This window comes from Tenrec ecaudatus, chromosome 7 (genome assembly GCF_050624435.1).
Source record: "Tenrec ecaudatus isolate mTenEca1 chromosome 7, mTenEca1.hap1, whole genome shotgun sequence".
Taxonomy (NCBI): domain Eukaryota; kingdom Metazoa; phylum Chordata; class Mammalia; order Afrosoricida; family Tenrecidae; genus Tenrec; species Tenrec ecaudatus.
The window spans coordinates 90,696,820-90,718,848 of NC_134536.1; the positions used below are offsets into that span (position 1 = coordinate 90,696,820).

General features: G+C 37.9%; 1 protein-coding gene across 2 annotated transcripts in view; it reads left to right on the top strand.

Annotated features, from left to right (window-relative positions):
• Positions 1–22,029, top strand: part of ME1 (malic enzyme 1) — a 178,169-nt gene that overhangs the window by 19,576 nt on the left and 136,564 nt on the right. For both annotated transcript variants that reach the window (XM_075554825.1, XM_075554826.1), the window contains exons 2-3: positions 8,827–8,960; positions 16,020–16,169. In XM_075554825.1, coding sequence (XP_075410940.1) covers positions 8,827–8,960; positions 16,020–16,169 — 284 coding nt within the window. The remainder of the gene's footprint in view (positions 1–8,826; positions 8,961–16,019; positions 16,170–22,029) is intronic.

Below are 22,029 nucleotides of genomic sequence, written 5' to 3' on the forward strand. Positions count from 1 at the left end.
AGCAAGGAGGTGCTAGACATGATAGTACCAAACCGGATTTTTTCACCAAATGTATGTATTTAAACTCTTTTACAAAACAACCTTTTCACCTTTAAAGTACTCTCCATTACACTTAATACATCCTGCAAGTCCTTTCTTGGAAACATTTTTCAAATTCATTTGTTTGGATGCATGACAATACCTCTCTCGTTTTTTTCTTCACCACTTATACTTTGTCAAATCACTGTTCTTTCACGTCCCTCTTCATTCATGGAAACAAAAAAAAGTTGCATGGATTGAGGTCAGATGAGTAAGGTCTGTGAGGCTAGAGAGGGATGCTGTTCTTGCCCCAAAACTGGCACACTGAGATAGCTTTGTGAGCAAGTGCACTGTCATGGTGACAAAACCAGTCTCCTGTCTGTCAAAAATCAGACCTTTTTTTTTTGTCAGTAAATTTCAATACACTGAAATCTACACTTTTGTGACCTGTTGTTTTAATTTCTCTTAATAATGTAATATGTGCATGATATAGGGTAGCCAGCATCATAATCAAGGACAGCTCTATCATATTTTTAAAAATTCTTTTGCTTTACTTCTTTGTGGGTAAACTTTCTCTCTACCCAGCTCCTGGAAACAAGTGGTTTTTTCAGTCTCTATACTTTTACCTTTTTTCAGAATGTCATATAAGTGCTATTATACAGTGTGTAAATTAGTTTTGCTTCTCATTATGCTCTTAAGAGTCATGTATTTTATAATAATAATTGTGTGTAAAATTTTATTGCATGGATGTACCTCAGTCATTTATCCATTCACCAGTGGAGGACTTGCTTTTCTGTGGTGGCTAAATTCACTCCTGCAGTGTTTTTTTTTACTTTATTGCATGATGTCCTGCTTTGTGTTCTCTGAAACATAAAATAGCAATTGTATAGTTACACTGCATCGTTAATTGCTTACTTAAACCAACACATTTTTTGTTGGCTGCCTACAAAATGCCAAGCATTCTAGGCACTAGGAATGCACCAAATGAATAAGACACATGAACACCTTTGCTGCAATATGACCATTGATCCAAACTTCTAAGGTAAAAAGCATATAAGGTGTTATTATGCACATATATTTTTTTAGGATTTTCATGATCTTGCTAGGACTTTCCCTTTACCATTCAACTTAATTTATTTAGAGTTAATTTAGCCAGGTGAAAACAAGCCCAGTGACTGAATTTCATTGGAAATATGCAAGATGGTTAGTGCAAAATACAGTAACTGTTTGTTCTTTTTTATGGTAATTTCAGATAAATTACTCAGGACAAAGGTTCTTTATTATGTTTGTTCCCTGTAAACAGTTTCTACTATAAGTCTTGTGTTATGCCAGGAATTTTGTTTTCATTTCTGCTTGATAGTCTCAGGTTTTCTCAAGAAGATATAGATAAATTAATTAGAGTTCAGAAGAATAGGTGGCCTGTTTTCGGCTGTCAGCAGTGAAACAGCATACCATTTTGCTGTATGGGAATCTAGTCCAATAGGTTTTCTAAGGAGTAGGGAAATTGAAAGGAAGATAGAAAAGGAGAAAAATCAGGGTTGAACCTAGTGTATGTGGTCAATTTTCTGGAATTAGAGTTATAGGTGGTCTGGTAACCTAATATATGTTTAGACATCTAATCTTTTCAACTTCATGAAAGCCTCTAGAAATCAAATGAAAGTTAAAGCCTGCATGTATGTTTTAGATGCTTTATCCTTTGTTGCTTAGGCCAGCAGGATAATGGTTAGGCAAAAATTCTTTGAAATAGATATGTGTTCCATTAGCTTTTAAGGCAGAGAGTGTATCTGTCTTAAGCCAGCCTTTCATTGTCCAATGTTAGGCATAATTGAGCTATTTATAAATCCCCACAGAATATATCTTTATAAATCTGTCTTTGTACAAGTGATAAAACATAGAACCAGGGTGATAAAGTGGTTAAAGTTTCCATTTATTTTTTTGATTTTTTTTAATCTGTTGATTGATGGGTCACATTGATAAATACCATTATTCTTAAAAACAGTGGTTTCATTGAAGTCATACTGTATAAAATTTAAATTATCCAGGGGTTTAAAGAATGTAAATGTATTAATTCAGCTGGGTTTTATTATGTTTATTAATTTGTTTTTAATTCCTGAAGGACAGTAGGGGAATATGAACCCAATCGTAATACCTTAACTTGGCCCAGTTTCCAGGGTTTAAAATCCCAGTTCTCTCTCTCTCTCTCTCTCTCTCTCTGTTTTTTAAGAGTTGACTTGGCAGCCCAATAAAATGATTAAAAAAAAAAAAAGAGTTGACTTGGCACTTCACTATGTCTTGGGAAACTTGGCCAAGAGTATGGGAATGTAGCTACTAAATATCAAGCATATCAAAAGATTTCCAGATGGCATTATCATTTACATGGCACAAGGATCAGCGATCTATTAGATTTAAGACTTAGACTCAGACCAGACTTTGGAAAATATATATAAAAAGACCAACTATAGTAGTGAATGATTAGTAAGTGCCAATATTAAGTAAGTGAAGGAGCAGATGTATTACTATTTTGGGTTTTTTTTGGCATACAAGATTTTCAAGACATAACATTAAGAAGTTTACCCCTCTTTTACATATATATTGAAACTTTAACTTTAACCCAGCATTTTCACTCATACTCTTCATTTTTGTTAGAAAAGTATATTGAGTTCTTTATTCCTTTTTCAAATATATTACTGTGTTACAGATTTAATTATGTCCCCCAAAATGTATATTGTGTATTCTAACCTTTGTTCCTATGGCTATAGTCCCATTGGAGTTGTCTTTGTTGTATTAATGAGTTAATATTGGTATCAGGCATGTCTTTTGAGCTATAAAAGAGATTAAATAAAGCCAGCAGAGATGGAGCAAGAGAGAGCTCAAGCCACATGAAAATAGCACAGGAGAACTAGCTCAAAAAGATCAAGGTTTTCCTTCAGAGTCCACAGAGAGAGAAGCCTTCTCTAGCTGGCACCCAGAATTCAGGCTTCCGGCTTTCAAAGCTGTGAGAAGTCATTATTTACATATAAAAGCCCCTAGTTGTGGGATTTCTGTTGTAGCAGCACTAGATAACTAAAAGCATTGTGTATAATTGCATTTCAATCCAAGGACCTATCCCATGACATTTTGTTTTAAGTAATTAATCCTTTTGGTTATATCTTTAACAAGTGAAGTATTCTTTCCATTTTACATGCTGCATTTTTACTCAAATGCATTTGTCTTTTGACAGAATATTTGTTTTATGATTTTGCAGTTTTTTTTACTAGAATAAATATAGTAATACGTTTCCTGGGCAGCAATTCTTTGGTTTATAATTTTAACAGCTCTAAAATGGGATCTTTACTATTATTTTTTTGTTTCATTTATTTAATAAATTATGTTGTTTTTGTATGAAGTTGTTGTATCAAGTCAGTTCTGATTCATAGCCAGTGTTCCTATAACAGAACAAAACACTGGCTGATCCTGCATCATCCGCCCAGATGTTCTTATGTTCTAGTCCATTGTTGCAGTCACTGTGTCAGTGTGTCTCATGGAGAACCTTCTTGGTTTCACTGCCCCTGTGCTTTACCAAGAATGATGTCATTCTCTGGGGAGTGGTCTCCTAACAACATGTCCAAATTACATGAGATAACGTCTCACCATCCTTGCCTCTAAGGAGCATTCTTGCTGTACTTCTAATTATTTGGGGAACGCTTTTAAACACTAGGGATAAGATAAGTGTTATAGTCTCATGAACAACATATTCTTTCTTTCTTTTTTTTTTTTTTTTTTTGGTGTGGGATAATGTTCTGATGTGGGAACAAAGTATCCTGAAGTGTTGACAAAAACCACAAATTAAAAAGTAAATGGCAGTGTGGGAAACAAAGATTTCTCCCAAGTCACCTCCCCAAATATGTTAGACTTAAGACACTGCTTGCAGCTAATGGTGACAGTTACTTCCCTTGAAGCAATCAGGTGCCAGACTGCTGTCTAGTCCCAACAAGGTGGGCCTGATTCCTGCTACTGGGGACAATGAGCTAAGGCATGGGACCATTAGCTTGGTTCCTGTAGGTGGGATTTGCACCCCACTGATAATAGTTTCTATGGAGATCTAGAGAATAGATCAAATGGGCTCACTTAAATCCAAAGTTAGGTTACCATCCTGTATCTAGGATCTGCCCATTTTGTCACATGTGTACCCCCAATCCCTCCTGTTCCTATTGCCTGTATCTCCCTAGACCACCCCCTCTCATTGCTGTATTACCTATAGTGCAACCCCTTCCTGTGCCGTATGTCTTCATCTGTAATTAGTGGGCTTGCACTGCCCCCAAATATATATAGACCTGGGTTAGCAATAAAGATCTCTTTTTTTTGGCTCCTCCCTTGACTTCTCATCCGTTCCCCCTCTCCTTTCCCATCCTCACTCCCTTGTTCCCTTCCCCTTTGTCCTCCTTCCCTTCCCCCTCTCTCCATGTGAACCACCAAGTGGGGCTGAGGTGAGCGTTGCTACCATGAAATATGTTTGACTCCATTATTTCAATCTTTTTTTATCTCTCATGCTCTCGATGACTTTAATATTTATATATATTAACCATACAATTGTGCCTATCAAACTCATGATTAGTGGTGGGGGGCTGGCACCCCTTCTAACCACATGGCAGGCTAAGGGTTTAGGCAGCACCACGAGTATCACCTGGTGCCAGACTTACATGTTACCTTGATCCCCTTTTCCCATGTGTCCCTCAGAAGATGAGTAAGTTAGGCACAGTTGAACATGCTGAATTATCCTACTGGATAGAGACCATTCTGATGTCACATGTGTTGAAGCTTCAAAGGATGCTCCAATTTAGCATGTAACAAAGGCTTTTTTCCTCATGAGAGTAGACTTAACTAGTGGAGAAAACAGTCTTGCACCGCAATGCTAGCTCTGCTGGTAGTACTGGAGACCTTATGAGAGGTTGAGGTTGTACATAGCTCCTTACAGCAGAGGTTCTGGAGCCATTGCTCCCAACTAGCTGTAGCTGGTAACTTGGAGGTTCCACCAAGGTTTATTCAGTGGACAAGTCTATTTGTTTCTCTATATTTTGTCCTCCTAACCCCCAAGGCTAAATATTTTTCCCTCGTGTCCTGAGCTTAAAAATTATAGAAAAAATTAGAAGAAAGAGTGTTGTCCACCTATTGATCTCCCTCACTCATTTTCTAGGATTGGACATGCTCATTCCTAGCCAAGGAGAATGTGTTTCCCTTTAAGATGAGCTAATTGCTCTTTTGCACGAGTAATAAGTGCTGAAAGACACAAAACTCACTCTTTAACTGTTGCAAGAAACCTAAAGAGGTAGAAGATGACTATAGAACTACACAATGCTAACTTAGTAAACACGTTTTTATTTAGATTGTCTAGAAACTACAGCAGGGTCGTAGTGAGCAAACCCAGCCATCCCATTAGTACACTTGTACGGAATCCAAATGTACTGCAGTCAGAGTATAGTCAAAGGGCTCAAAATAATGGTCTCAAGATTTAGTATCTCACTGAGCAGTTCTCTCCAGGGAGATTCTTCATCCCACTCATCCAGATAATTCTCTTTCACTAATGACCATATTGGCTTCTTTACAATTATTTTCCCACCTGTCACACCCCAGAATCTCTCTTCTGTCTTTTAAAATTGATTTTTGTTGTTTGTTTTGGTTTGTTAGCCTATCTGTTCTATCCTGTTTATTCTGGGGCGTCCCCGAAACATTATTGTTGTTGTTAGGAGCCAAGTTGGTTTGGACTTCCAGCAACCCTATGTACAACAGGACGAAACACTACCTGGCTCTGCTCCATCCTCACAAGTAGGCTTATGTTTGAACCCATTGTTGCAGCCACTATGTCAACTCATCTCGCCTTCCTAATTTTTCACTGTCCCTCCACTTTACCAAGCATGAGATCCTTCTTCAGAGATTGGTCTCTTCTGCAGCATGTCCAAACCATGTGAGACAATCTCACCATTCTTGCTTTTAAGGAGCATTCTGGCTATACTTCCAAAAAGATTTGTTTGTTCGTTTGGCAATTCATGGTACTTTTCAATATTCATTGCCAGCACCATAATTCAAATGCATCAATTCTTCTTCTGCCATCCTTATTCAGTGTCCAAGTTTTACATGCATATGAGGCCATTGAAAATGCCATTACTTGGGTCAGGTGCACCTTCGTCCTCAAAGTAACCTCCTTGCTTTTCAAAACTCTAAGGAGCTCTTATGCAGCAATTTTTCCCAGTGTAATGTGTCATTTGATCTTCTTATATCCACTTTCATCTTTTATTTCTTTCCTGTCATTTTAATTACCTTTTTTTTCTTCATAAATGATGTTCATGATGCCTAATACAGCATATCAGGCCATCTGCCATTAGTGTTCAATACAGCAAATCTGCTCCTTAGAGGCTCTCCAAATTTAGGTAGGATATACTCAAAGTCATATTTTGGCTCTCTTGAACTTGTATTAATTCTCTTCTGTTTCAACCTGAATTGACATTGGAGGAATTGATAGTCTGTTCCACAGTCAGACATTGACTTAATGTTAGTTGCTAATATTCACCTTCTCTATTGTTTATTCCCACAGATGTAGTCAATTTGATTTTTGTGTATTCCATCTGGAAAAGTTCATGGGTATAGTTCTTGTTTGTGTTGTTGGAAAAAGGTATTTTCTATGAATAACTCTTTGGTCTAACAAAATTTTATCATGGGATCTCCAGCTTAATTTCTATTACCATGACCATATTTTCCAACTACTGTTCCTTCCTCTTTGTTTCCAACAATTAACAATAATTATCATTGCATCTTAATTGCATGTTTGATCAATTTCCACCCGAAGACATTGATAGACTTGTACATTTTCTTCATCACTAGTTTTCACCTTTGGTGCATAAATTTGAATAAGAGTTATATTGATTGGATAGCTTTGAATATGGATAGATATAATTAGAACATTTTTGTATTTGGTTATCATGTAAATAGACATGACAAGTAAAATAGGGCTTTTATTGTACAAATAACATATATCAGATAGCATTTGCCAATTCAGCATTTTTAAAATTTACAAATCAGTGACGCTAGTTCCATTAATAATGTTGTACAGCCATCTCTGATATCCATGGCCAAGTTTTCTATCAGCATAAATAGTTACATGATACTAAATAATTATTTTCTTTTCCCCACTTATACCCTTTGTAACATCTGATATAATTTGGCCTCTATATCTTTTCCTATTGTATAGATTCCATATAAATGGGATAATATGATAATTGTCCTTTTGTGAATGACATACTTCATTCAGCATACTGTTTCAGGTTCATCTTTGTTGTAGCATGTATCAGTATTTTATTTCTTTATGACTAAATAATATTTCATTGCATGCATGCACCATGCTTTGTTTATTCACTCATCTGTGGATGGACATTTGGATTATTTCTATCTTTTAGATTTGTGTGTATTGATTGGCTATTTTCTTTCATTGGCTATTTTGTATAATGTTGTAGTGAACCCAAATCCCAAACTCATCTCTGGTGAATAGATTTTGACTCATAGTGAAGCCATAGGAGAGAGTAGAAATGCCCCCATAGGATTTCTAACACTGACACATTTTTCACTCATAGAGTAGCTGGTGGATTTGAACCCCTGACCTGCATAGCAACCAAGTATTTAGAACCATTGCATCACCAGTGCTGCTGCAGTGGATGTTAGTGTTCACATAATAGGATTCGTATGAAAGACTTCAGAAAGAAGTACGCATTTGAGGTGAGATTTGAAAGGCAGGGAAACAAAGAAGAAACGCTTTTTGGCCGTGTTGTAGATGTGTTATGTAGCTGTGTTGTGAACTTTCAGTACTGGTCAAATTTACAGAAACCTCTGGTTAGTGCCATTGTTTGAGTAGTGACTGCGAGGCCGTTTAACAAATATTGAAGTTGTTGAAAAGTGTTGGGTGGCTAGAAGTATATAAGAATAATAAAAAAGAAAGAAAAAACCTGCTACCATTGAGTCAATGTTGACTCATAGCGATCCCCTGGGGTTTCAGAGACTGTAACTGTTCACCAGAGTAGAAAGCCCAGTCTCTCTCCTGCGGAGCTGCTGCTGCTTTCAAACTGCTGACCATGCAGACTGCAGCCCAGCGACACCACCAAAGTTCCTTAGGAAGAGAGAAACCAGGAGAGAAAGGTTGGAACAGGTACCTCAGATTATATATAAGACATTAGGTACCTAGAATTGCATTCAAGACATTTCTCCATCTAAAAGGTGGAAGCAAGATAAAGATGACCTACCTATGCTCAAAATTTTTAGATCTTTTATAACAACCACTAATGCTTTTTAATTGAATAGCATGAATAGTGGTGATTTTGTCTTCATTCATTTGTGTATCCAGTAGTTTTCTCCCATCCACTATCTAATTTCACCCAAACCATATCTGAATGACAACGCTGAAAATATTATAATATCGTGATTTTTAAAGATATGGAAATCAAGGTATGGTTTTTACTAAGTCATATGGCCATGTTTAGGGTGATGCCAGATATCCTGATTTCTAATTCTATATTTTAGTTTGGCTTTATATGTATGCCTTTTTGGGCCCTGGTGACACAGTGGGTTAAGCATTTGGTGTTGCTGCTGCAAGGTCAGTAGTTCATTTGCATCCTCTGCTACTGGGGAAAAAAATGAGGCTATCTACTCCATAAAGGTTTGCAGTCTCATAAATCCTATGAAACGGTTATACTCTGTTCTATTGGGCTGCTATAAGTTAGAGGTGACTCAATATATGCTTTCTGTCTTTTCCTCCCTCTGAAATGATTGTCTTTATTGTCTCCTTAGGACTTAGCTTTTACCCTGGAAGAGAGGCAGCAATTGAACATTCATGGATTGTTGCCACCTTGCTTCATCAATCAAGAGATCCAGGTCCTTCGAGTAATGAAAAACTTTGAGCGTCTGAGCTCTGACTTTGACAGGTAATACATTTCTAAGAATGATATTTTTCTTAACAAATGTCTAGTTTATAGAATGGGACATTTGGAATATTGTACAAGAGAGCTTCAAAAAGTTTTAAAAAATGGAATCAAAAGATTTTTCCATAAGGTTTTTGAAATCCTCTTCCTGTATTTAATGACTATTAAAAAGTTGTCAACTTTAAGAAAAATTAACCTGTAAACACTATGGTGTCACATATTTGCTCTCAAGGAACATTTTAATGAAATAAAATTTTATTTTTAAAAGCTGTATCCCCCAAAACTCCACCTGTCTCCTGTGATAAAATTCTTGATATAAAAGTAAATTATTAAGAAATTGCACTATAGATCAAACAAAACAGGTGAAAATAGTCAAGATTTCAATACATTGTAGATGAAAGAACGTTTTTTCAAATTCCTACCTTAGTGACTTTGTTTAGAATTAAGTTTCCAGCTCTGTTTATATGTGAAGGTAACAGTTTCCGTCCCTTCGTGTAAGGATAAGTCCAAATGAATTCCGTTCTCAATCAGTCTAATATGTTTTATTTTGTTTCACTTTTATTCTGACACCAGGTACACATGTAGCATTTCATCCTTAAATTCCAGGCACCTGGAGCAAGGTCACAGCTCCCAAGTTTAAGGCACAGGCCTCTAGATTGCCAAGTGTGACCAAAACCTCAATCGGCAGCCACAAACTTGGAGTGCCTGGTCTTCTCCTCACTTCTGCCCTCCTGCTGGTTAAAAATTCAGGGGTTCCTTCAACCCCTCAAAATGCCAGATACAAGTGATAGAGGATAAAACCCTGCCCCATGCATTTCCTGCTTTGGTACTATGCAGTATTCCGCTGCTCTGTTTGCACTGCTGCCTCTTGATCCATATACCAGTTTTGTAGGCACACAATGAAGTGTTCTTGAATCCCCACTCCCCTCAAAGTTACCCATAGTTTGTTATGCTCCACACAGTCAAATGCCTTGACGTAATCAATAAGACACAAATAAATATCTTTCTGATTTTCTCTGCTTTGAGCCAAGATGTATCTGACATCAACAGTGATATCCCTTGTTCTATACCCTATTTTTAAAAAATATCATTTTATCAGAGGCTCGTACAACTCTTATCACCATCCATACATCCATCCATTCTGTCAAGCACATTTGTACATGTGTTGCCATCATCATTCTCAAAACATTTGCTTTCTACTTGAGCCCTTGGTATCAGCTCCTCATTTTCCCCTCCCTCCTGACGCCCCTCTCCCCATGAACCCTTGATAATTTATAAATTATTATTATTTTGTCATATCTCACACCATCCAACATATCCCTTCACCCACTTATCTGCTGTCGGTCCCCAAGTGAGGAGGTTATATGTAGATCCTTGAAATCTGTTCCCCCTTTCTCCCTCATCTTTCCTCCACCCTCCTGGTATCGCCACGCTCACCACTGGACCTGAGGGGTTCATCTGCCCTGGATTCCCTGTGTTTTCAGTTCCTATCTATGTCAGTGTGCATCTTCCGGTCCAGCCTGATTTGTAAGATAGAATTAGGATCATGATAGTCAGGGCGTGGGAGGGGGGTGGGCGGTGAAGCATTCAAGAACTAGAGGAAAATTGTATATTTCATCATTGCTACACTGCACCCTGACTGGCTCAACTCCTCCCTGCGGCCATTCTGCAAGGGGATGTCCATTTTCCCACAGATGGGCCCTGGGTCCCCACTCCCCACTCCTTGCATTCACAATGCTATGATTTCTTTTTTTTTAGGCGGCGGGGGGGGGGGGTCTTTGATGCCTGATACCTGATCCTTTCGACGCCTTGTGATCTCACAGGCTGCTGTGCTTCCTCCATGTGGGCTTTGTTGTTTCTCAGTTAGATGGCCCCTTGTTTATCTTCCAACCTATAGGGCCCCAGATTCTATATCGTTTGACAGCCAGGCATCATCAGCTTTTTCACCGCGTTTGCTTATGCACTGGCTTTGTCCTCAACTATCAAGTCAGGACAGGGTGGTGTGCTTCTTCCATGTGGGTTTTGTTGTTTCTCAGCTAGATGGCTGTTTGTTTATCTATAGGCTTTTAAGAATTCAGATGCTATATCTTTTGGTAGCCGGGCACCATTTGCTTTCTTTACCACATTTGCTTGTGCACCCATTGTATTCAGTGATCGTGCCAGGCAGGTGAGCATCTCAGACTGCCAAATTGTTAGAACAAAGGTCCTTGTGTTGAGGGAGTATTTGAGTAGGGGCCCACTGTCGATCTGTTAACTTAATACTAAACCTATAAATATATATACATAGATCTATTTATCCCTCATTGTATATAAATATATTTATAGCTGTATATGCCTGTGCTTAAATCTCTATGACTACCCTTTGCCTCCTCTATTTCTTTGTACTTTCCTCTTATCCCACTATCATGTTCAGCCTTCATTTGAGTTTTAGGAATTCCTCTCGGTTACATTGCCCTTGATCCAGCCCTGCCAGACCTCATACACACACACCTCCTTGTCACTGATTTTGGGTCACTTGTTGTTCCCTTGTCCCTGGGTTTCTTAACACCCACTTCCTTTCCCCTGCCTCCCCTTCTCCCATGTCTTCCTGGAACTGTCATCCTGTTGTTTTCTCTTCTGGCTTGTTTATCCCGCCTATCCCTTCCAGGTACACATGCTATATACCATCACAAGACTGAGTACAACGAAGCAACAACAGAAAGTAAAACAATAGCTACAACAACACACACAAAAACATATAAATAGTTCAGGGTCTATTTGTTGTCCTTTCACGAGCGCTTTCCAGTTGAGTCTGATGGGTTGCCATGCCCTGGCACCACATCTATCCCTGAGGACTTCATTGCTTTGCTAATCCCCGCGGCTCTGCTGCATGCCCCCAGAGGCTGGCTTCAGCATAGTGAGCTCAGGGCGGGCACAATTCCCGCCATGTGTCTCTAGTGTTGTCCCCAGTGGTGCTACAGGTCAATGAGGAATGCTGTGTCCTGTGATGAGGCCAGCCCTGTGGTCATCTCTGTCTATGCCCTCTTCTGTATTGCTGCAAACTATGTTGGATGATCTCCAGCAAAATTTTACTTGCACGTGATATCTTTGATACTGTTTTATAATTTGAGTTAAATCACCATAATTATTCAATCTGAATACTGAGCAGAGCATCAGAGATGCTGGATTATATGTAGACAAATTCCATATCAGGATTGGAGGAAACCTTATTAACAGCCTGTGATATGCAGATGAAACAACTTTGCCTGCTGTGAGGGAAGAGGACTTATAGCACTTTTTGATGAAGATCAAAGATTGCAGCCTTCAGTATGGATTATGACTCAATATCAAGTAAACCAAGATACTCACAATTAGACCAATAGGTAACAAACATCATGAAAAATGGAGAAAAGATTTAAGTTGTCAAAGATTTTGTGTTGCTTGGATCCACAGTCATTGCTCATGGAAGCAGCAGTCAAGAGATCAAAAATCATGTTGCACTGGGTAAATCGTCTGCCCAAGCCTTGTGTAGAATATTGAAAAGCAAGGATGTTACTCTGAGGACTTACTGAAGCCTTGGCATTTTCAATTGCCTCTTATGTGTGGAGAGCTAGACATCGAATAAGGAAGACTGAAGAAGATCCAATGCATTTGCATTATGGTGCTGGAGAAGACCACTGAACGTACCAACTCTTTTTTTTTTTAAACATTTTATTAGGGGCTCATACAACTCTTATCACAATCCACACATATACATACATCAATTGTATAAAGCACATCTGTACATTCTTTGCCCTAATCATTTTCTTTCTTTTCTTTTTTTACATTTTATTAGGGGCTCATACAATTCTTATCACAATCCACACATATACATACAGGACAAACCAGTCTGTCTTGGAAGCAGTACGGCCAAAGTGCCCTAAAAGGCGAGAGTGGCAAGGCTTTATTTTACATGCTTTGGATATGTTGTCAGAGAGACCCGCCCTTGGAGAAGGACATCATGCACGGTGAAGTAGAGTTGCATTGAAAACCAGGAAGGCTCTGAAGGACACAGTGGCTGCAATAATAGACTGGAGCAGAGGAACAATTGTGAGCATGAAGCAGGATTGGGCAGTGTTTCCTTCTGCTGTACACAGGGTGGAACTGTCTTGATGGCAGCTAACAACAACAACAAAGCTATGGAATTCCCAGACCTGACCTGCTATGTCCTATGATTTAATAGTGCTTTAGAACAACTCATCGAACCTGGCTTTGAACTATGCATTCTGGTTTGACCCCAGGTTGATAATTTTGCATTTCCACCCCAGTTATCAGAATATTCATTTAAAAAAAATCACTGGATCTAGATAATCTATAAAAATAACCCGAGGATCTTGTTAAAACACAGATTCTGATTTAATATTATCTGGGATGAAATTGCAGAGTCTCAGTACGGTGACAGTCATGAATGAACTGGTTAGAAGCCCTACACTAAACTCATAGAAAACACTATTGCTTAATGATGAATGATTCAAAAGTCAGGATTAGCCCAAAGAAGAGGCATAGGATGGGTTCTGCAAAGGTTTCCAATACTGAGCTTCCATATCTCAAGAATATTACGTTTTCAGGGGAACATTCCTAGGTTGTCAAACTAGAAAAAACTTATTGAGGAAAAATATATATATATATTAAAGTAAATGTTCTAAGCAAAAGATAAGTCTCTTTTCCTTCATGCATCAGGGAAAATTATATATTCTTTTTAAAAAAAATCATTAGGGGCTTGTACAATTCTTATCACAATCCATACATATATCCATTGTCTCAAGCATATATGTATATTTGTTGCCATCATCATTCTCAAAATATTTGCCTTCTACTTGAGCCCTTAATGTCAGCTTCTCATTTTCCCCTTCCCTCCCCCTCCCTCATGAACCCTTCATAATTCATAAATTATTATTATTTTGTTATATGTTATACTGTCTGGTGTCTCCCCTGGCCCACTTCTCTGTTGTCCATTCTCCAGGGAGGAGGTTATATGTAGATTCTTGTAATCCGTTCCCCCTTTCCACCCTACATTCCCTCCACCCTCCAGGCACCGCCACTCTCACCACTGGTCCTGAAGGGGTCATTTGTCCTGGATTCCCTGTGTTTCCAGTTGCTCTCTGTACCAATGTACATCCTCTGTTCTAGCCCGATTTGTAAGGTAGAATTGGGATCATGATAGTGGTGGGGAGGAAGCATTTAAGAACTAGAGGAAAGTTATATGTTTCATCATCGCTACCCTGCACCCTGACTGGCTCATCCTCTCCCCACTCTTCAGTAAGGGGGTGTCCAGTTATCTACCAAGGGCCTCCACTCTGCACTCACCCTCATTTACAATGATATTTTTTTGTTCTTTGATGCTGATACCTGATCCCTTCGACAGCACGTGGTCACACAGGCTGGTGTGCTTCTTCCATGTGGCCTTTGTTGCTTCTGAGCTAGATGACACCCTGTTTATCTTCAAGCTTTTAAGACCCCCAGACGCTATATCTTTTGATAGCTGAGCACCATCAGCTTTCTTCACATTTGCTTATGCACACATTTGTCTTCAGCAGTTGTGTCGAAAAGGCGTGCATCATGGAATGCCAATTTAATACAACAAAGTGTTCTTACATTGAGTAAGTACTTGAGTGGAGGTCCAATGTCCATCTGCTGCCTTAATACTAAACCTATAAATATATGTATGTAGATCTATTTCCCCACCATCCTGTATAAATATATTTACATATGTACATGCCTGTATTTAGGCCTCTATAAATGCCCTTTGTCACCCAGTTCTTTCCTCTGTTTCCTTTTACTTTCCTCTTGTCCCACTCTCAGGCTCAACCCTTTTAGTATTTTCTCTCGGTTATATTGTCCTTGCTGAATCCCTACCAGGCCTTTCACACCCTTCTTGCCACTGATTTTGGATCACTTGTTGCTCCCCTGTCCCTTGGTTGGTCAGCACCACCTCCTTACCCCCATCTCCCCTTCCCCCAAGCCATTGGTCCCGTTGTTTTCTCCTCCAGACTGTTCATCGAGCCTATTTTATCTATATAGATCTGTAGAGAAAATAATACGCACCAAAAAGCAAGGCATAGCAAGACAGGCGGCGAATGAGAACATAGCAATGACAACAAAGAAGAAAACCAACGACCCATAAAAGAATAAATTAATTAAAAGGAAAATATTTTTAAAAGAAATAAAAACCTGTAAATAGGTCAACATCTGATTTTTGGACTCTAGACGTGTCCTCCAGTCAGGTCCGATGGGGTGCCATGCTCTGGCCCCAGAGTCTATCCTTTGTACTCCCTCGGGAGCTCCCTGCTCTGCCCACCTGGTTGCTCTGCCGCAAGTCTTTAGTGTTTTGCCTCAGTGTTGCAGTGTCGGTCCGGGCCAGTCCGGACACTGAGTCTCCAGTGCCTTTCCCTTTAGGGCCCTGGGCCACCAAGGGACAGCATGTCTCATAGTGGGATCAGCCATATGGTCCATTTTGTGCATTGGCTGTTCAGAGCAGCGATATCGTCCTCCAAGCCTAGTGGGCCAGGACGTGCTCTACTCTCTCTTCCTCCCCATTCATTTGCTCCCATGTGCTGTGATCAGACATGCCCCTCTCCCCTAGCTTCAGCTTCAGTGGAATCCTCTAAAATAAATTTTTTCGGGGGGGAGAGGCTATATAGTCTTATATATGTATATGTTTTTCTGTTTTCATTTGCATTTACCATTGTATCATTCAGCATAAAAATTAAAGGATGAAATACTCCTGAAAATTTAGTAATGCAAAAACTGTATTTATAGTGTTACCTTCAGTGTCTTTTTTTATTAAAAAGGATAGTCTTTTCAAGTATTACTACTGCTATTTTAGCAATAATTTTAACTTTTGAGAATCACTGACTCAGTTTATGATTCTTCATTCTTTGTAATGTTTAATTTATTTCTAAAGTTTTTTCTTTCTTTTTTATCAGATGCTTTCAATGCTGCCTAAAGTGTGTTCTACTTGTTTGAAAATGTTTAATTAGATTTTCAAGCAGCTATTTCGTGACTTTGTTGAATTTTAGGTCTAATTATATGCAATTTCCACAGATATCTTCTCTTAATGGATCTTCAAGATAGAAACGAAAAGCTCTTTTACAAAGTGCTGATGTCTGACATTGACAAGTTCATGCCAATTGTTTACACTCCAACTGTTGGTCTGGCTTGCCAACAATATAGTTTAGCATTTCGGAAACCAAGGTATGTAAACTTTTATTTTAAATAAAACTTAATGTTAAGATAATGTTTTAAAATTGCTGGTGCTGATGATTGCACAACTTCTATTAATGCACTTGAACTATTGAATTGTTTGATTTTTGAATTATATGCCAATAAAACTATTTAAAAATAATAATCTGTGATTGAACTACTCAAATTTATGATATGTGGTTTATATTCCAGAAAATCTATTGGGGAAAATAAATAGATAAATAGTAACAGCAATAATCTGCCATTTAAGATCAAAGGAGCAGAATTTACCCAAGGGCAAAGTTCAGAAGGTTAAGAACTAAGGAGGAATGGACACAGGAAACATAGGGAGGAAATGGGATAAGTATATGGTAGGGATTGCAATGGATGATTCCCAAACGAAATTTCTATGAATGTTTGAATGTAAAACATGATCTGCTCTGTAAACCATCATTGCCTAATTTATAATAAAAAGAATTTTAAAAAATATTCTATTTTAGTAAGAGTTTTGGGCTAATTGAAGACAAATTGCCAAATGAAATTCAAGGTTGGAGCAATCAAACTAATTGAAACTAATACTAAATGTTGTTTAAATAGAGTATTTCCTCTGTACATTTAAGATTTAAGGAAACTAATTCTAAGACACTGTGATTTTTTTCCTTTGTGGACAATGAACTTATTATTTACATGGAAAGAAAAGAATGCAATATAATATAATGAAATCCACTGAATGTTATTACCATTATTATGTATACATTTTAAAAGTACGTGCATGATCTGTATGAAGGTAATGTGTTATGGAGGAAGGTAAGCAGGAAAGGAGGACTGGGAGTGGCAGCAAGTTCGGAGAAGATGAGAGTGAAGGAGTAAGGAGGTACCATGTAGAGAGGAGAAGATGAGAGTGAAGGAGTAAGGAGGTGCCATGTAGAGAGGAGAAGATGAGAGTGAAGGAGTAAGGAGGTGCCATGTAGAGAGGAGAAGATGAGAGTGAAGGAGTAAGGAGGTGCCATGTAGAGAGGAGAAGATGAGAGTGAAGGAGTAAGGAGGTGCCATGTGGAGAGAAGATGAGAGTGAAGGAGTAAGGAGGTGCCATGTAGAGAGGAGGGGAAGGTGCCGGCCAGAAGGAAAAGCTAGTGCTCAGGCCTCAGGGAAACGTGTCAGTGTGGCGGCTGTAGAGTGAGAGCGGAGGAGAGTGGTGGATGAGGTTGCGAAGGTAAGTCAGATCCCTTCCTTTCCTAGAGACTATTATAAAGAACTTTGACTTCTATTGTTCAATGGGAATTTCTTTATGGTTTCAAGCAATGGCATGGCTTGATCTGACTAGTTAGTATGCTTTGTTGAAAGAGCACTCTGGTGACTGTATTAAGAATAAAGTGTAAACAAGCGCGAGAAGAATCGGGGAGCAGAGTTAGGGATGAGAGACGATGGAGGGTAGGGGAGCAGAGTTAGGGATGAGAGACGATGGAGGGTAACAGTGGAAGAAGGGAAAGGAGGTCAGAGTAGATAGAGCCAGAGGAAGTTATAAAGATTTCCTGTTGAACTTCCAGCTCCCTAGAGTAGTATTTCAGAGTACGGGCTCTGGCATCGATGCTACTTACTGACCTAACCCTTGCTGTACATCAGTTTTCTCCTCTGCAAACAGGAATAATACAACAGCCTATCATCTTTTTTAAAATTAAAAAACAACAACAAACTAACCCCCAACCCATAAAAAGCAAAAGAGTTATATAATCTCATTGGAGACTAAATGTGACCTAACCTGAACCCATTTGGTGGTGAAACCAGAACTGAATTTATTGAAGAATTTTGATTATGCCTATCATACTTTGTTTTTTTTATTTATTTTAATTAAAAGATCATTTTATTGGGGGCTCTTACAACTCTTAAACAACCCATACATCAATTGTATCAAGCATATTTGTACATATGTTGCCATCATTATTCTTTCTTTTTTAAAAATCATTTTATTGGGGGCTCATACAACTCTTACCACATTCCATACATACATCCATTGTGTCAAGCACATTTGTACATTTGTTGTCATCATCATTCTCAAAACATTTGCTTTCCACTCGAGCCCTTGGTATCAGCTCCTCATTTTCCTTTCCCCCCACACCCCCTCCCTCATGAACCCTTGATAATTTCTAAATTATTATTATATTGTCATATCTTACACTATCCAACATCACCCTTCACTCACTTTTCTGTTGTCTGTTCCCTAGGGAGAGGGTTATATGTAGATCCTTGTGATTTGTTTCCCCTTTCTACTCCACCTTCCCTCCACCCTCTTGGTATGGCCACTCTTACCACTGGTCCTGAGGAGTTCATCTGTCCTGGATTCCCTGATTTTCCAGTTCCTATCTGTACCAGTGTACATCCTCTGGTTTAGCTGGTTTTGTGTGGTAGAATTGAGATCATGATAGTGTGTGAGGGGAGGAAGCATTAAAGAACTAGAGGAAAGTTGTTTGTTTCATCGTTGCTACCCTGCACCTTGACTGGCTCGTCTCCTCCCAGCGACCCTTCTGCAAGGGGATGTCCAGTTGCTTACAGACTGGCTTTGGGTCTCCACTCCGCACTCCCCTTCATTCACAGTGATATGATTTATTGTTCTTTGATACCTGATACATGATCCCATTGACACCTCATGATCACTTAAGTTGGTGTGCCTCTTTCATGTGGGCTTTGTTGCTTCTCAGCTAGATGGGCACTTATTATTTATCTTCAAGCCTTTAAGACCCCAGACGCTGTCTTTTGATAGCTGGGCACCATCAGCTTTCTTCACCACATTTACTTATGCACCACTTTGTCTTCAGTGATTCGTTTTGGGAAGGTGAGCATCATGGAATACCAGGTTAATATAACCAAATATTCTTGAGTTGAGGGAGTACTTGAGTAGAGGCCCAATGTCCATCTCTTACCTTAATATTAAACCTATAAATATATGCACATGGATCTATTTCCCCAACCTCATATATAAATATATTTACATATGTACATGCCTGTATTTCGACCTCTGTAAATGTCCTTTGCCTCCTAGTTCTTTCCTCTGTTTCCTTTTACTTTCCTCTTGTCCCACTGTCATGCTCATCCTTCATTAGAGTTTCAGTACTTCCTCTTGGTTATACTGCCCTTGATCAAGCCCTCCCAGGCCTGTTACACCCTCCTTTCCACTGATTTTGGATCACTTGTTGTGCCTTTGTCCCTGGGTTTGTTAACACCACTTCCTTCCCATTATTTATTTTTCTACAGAAGAAATAATGTATTTGATTAAACTAACAATAATGTATTTCCTCAAACTAACAGATAAATAGAATGGTAGATATGTAGCTGAGGAGTGAGAGATGAAAGATGGAGGAGGATTAGAAAGTTTATGGGAGAGCATTAAACTCACAAACCTTTTATGTAGGTGGTGGTATTGACTTATAATTCTTTCAAATTTTTAGCAATATTTGAAATTAAGTAGAGGAATACTTTAATTAGCAGGAAAAGTAACATTTCTAAAGTTATTTCTGTATCATCCCTTCTTTATAATGTCCTGCCATGATTTTTTAATTTATATATTTTGTTAAACTTTTGGTGATTTGAAGTTTTTTGACAGAGTAATACTCATGACGTTTTACATAATTGTAAGATAAAGAACCTGTATCTAAATTGTGTTATATGAAATAAATTCACATGTCACATTTAATCAGAAAAATTAATTTGCCGATGCCTTTGAGGGATGATGGAGCTTTAGGTAGTAGCATATAGAATATTTCTTTAAAAAACAAGCATAAAAACCTAAACTTACAAATATCATTTAAACTTTTCCTATTGCAACAGTAGACATTTTAAGACATTCAGAAGGTGAACAGGAGTGTTAATCCTCTTATATTTACTTTGTGTGAATTTGGTAGTAGTAACTAGGAACATATTAAAGTTAAGGCTAATAATATTTTAAGTACTGAGCTTAATGAAGTTGCAAACAAATATGTCTCCTGCTCTTATACTTTTAAATGTATAATTTAGTGATATATTACTTTCTACATATAATTCTTTTTATCATTTTGAATATGGCATTAGGATCTGGCTAAATAGCTAATATAGACTCTTCCTTGAGCAATTCAACTCCCCAATATTTTTACCCAAGAGATGATGTTGGAATGGTCATTTATTAGTTTTGTGTGTGACTTCTTATCTTTTTGACATAGAAATTTTTGTGTGAGTTTTTTAAGATGTTGTGGATAATTATTTTTAAGGGTTCTGTTAGTCTTATAGGCTTCTGTTGGTCTTATCTTGTTCCAAAGTGCCCATAACATTTTGTTTTTTTGCAGAATTTTCAAAGTTGTTAGTTAGACTATGCTTATAACTATAAGCTTATAACTGTAATTTTACATTATATTTTGAGTTTTTGGAAGCTAAGACTATTCTTTTGTATTCTTGCAGAAAGTAAGCTTTCTGTTATTTTACTTAAATTACTGGTGTTGTGTGAAACTCTTTTTAAAGGATCGCTTTGCACAAATTGATAATGCTGGTCTATATGGATGGCAAATAAAGCTGGGTTACATAATTGGGGAGAATCATTTCAACCTACTATATTTCATCCTGCATTTTCCAAGAATAATCTGGCTTTTCTTTGTGTTCTTATTAGCCATATATTATTTTACCATGCATATGGCAATAATTCATTCCTGTTTTTGATATTTCAAATGATCTATATAATATTCTCTATCTGTTCTGTTGGTATTTTACTATTCGTTTATCCTCAACTAGATTGCAAACTTCTAGAGAGAAAAAGATTGTATTTTTAAAATTGTTCTTGTATTTCCCATGCTATTCAGCCTTAGCACCTGGTTAACAAAAATCGGGCCCTTTGCCATCGAGTCAATTTCAACTCACTGAGACCTTATAGGACAGAGTAGAACTACTCCTTAGGATTTCTGAAACTCTAAACGTTTATGACATCCTCATTTACTCATCCATTAATATGTATTATTTGTTAATTCAAGGAAAGAGAAACTTAATATCACTCTATTTTTCCACTCAAATAGAAAATGGCCAAGAATTAATCTCTCCAAACTCCCTGCCAGTGAGTCTATACCAACTCATACTTAACCTGTAGGGCTATGTGGAATTGTCCATTTGAGTTTCAAGACTGTAACTGTTTATAGGAATACAAAGCCCAGTCTTTCTCCCAAAGAGGCTGTTGGTTTTGAACTGCTGACCTTTTAGATCTCAGACCAACTGCTTATTTTTCCTACTATTTAAATATATTATTTTAATAAATCAATTCTCATTATTAATAGATGTGAAAGAAATTGGGTTTACTCTGAAGACCATCTGTGAGAAGGAATTTTTGTTTAATATGGACAATATAACTTTAAAAACTGATGGTCCTTATAACTACTCGTGTTTATATAGTGTATCACTAATTTGATTTTGTCAAATCCTCAAAACACTTTAGGATTTTTAAAAATTATTCAGGTGATTTTTGAGAACCAGGGGATATTTTTGCTTCATAGCTTTGGTTTAGTTTGTCATTTTTTTTTTACTGCATCATAATTTTTGACATATATAGAAATTCTCTAAGTACCAAACAATTGATGTTGGGAGAGCAGCTTATCTTTTTTTTTTTCAGTTTAATTTTTAAAAATCATTTTATTGGGGGCTCATACAATTCTTGTCACAATCCATACATACATCCATTGTGTCAAGCATATATGTACATTGTTGCCATCATCATTCTCAGAACATTTGCCTTCTACTTGAGCCCTTAATATCTGCTGCTCATTTCCCCCCTCCTTCCCCACCACCCCCTACCTCATGAACCCTTCATCATTCATAAAATATTATTTTGTCATATGTTACACTGTCTGACTTCTACCCCCACCCG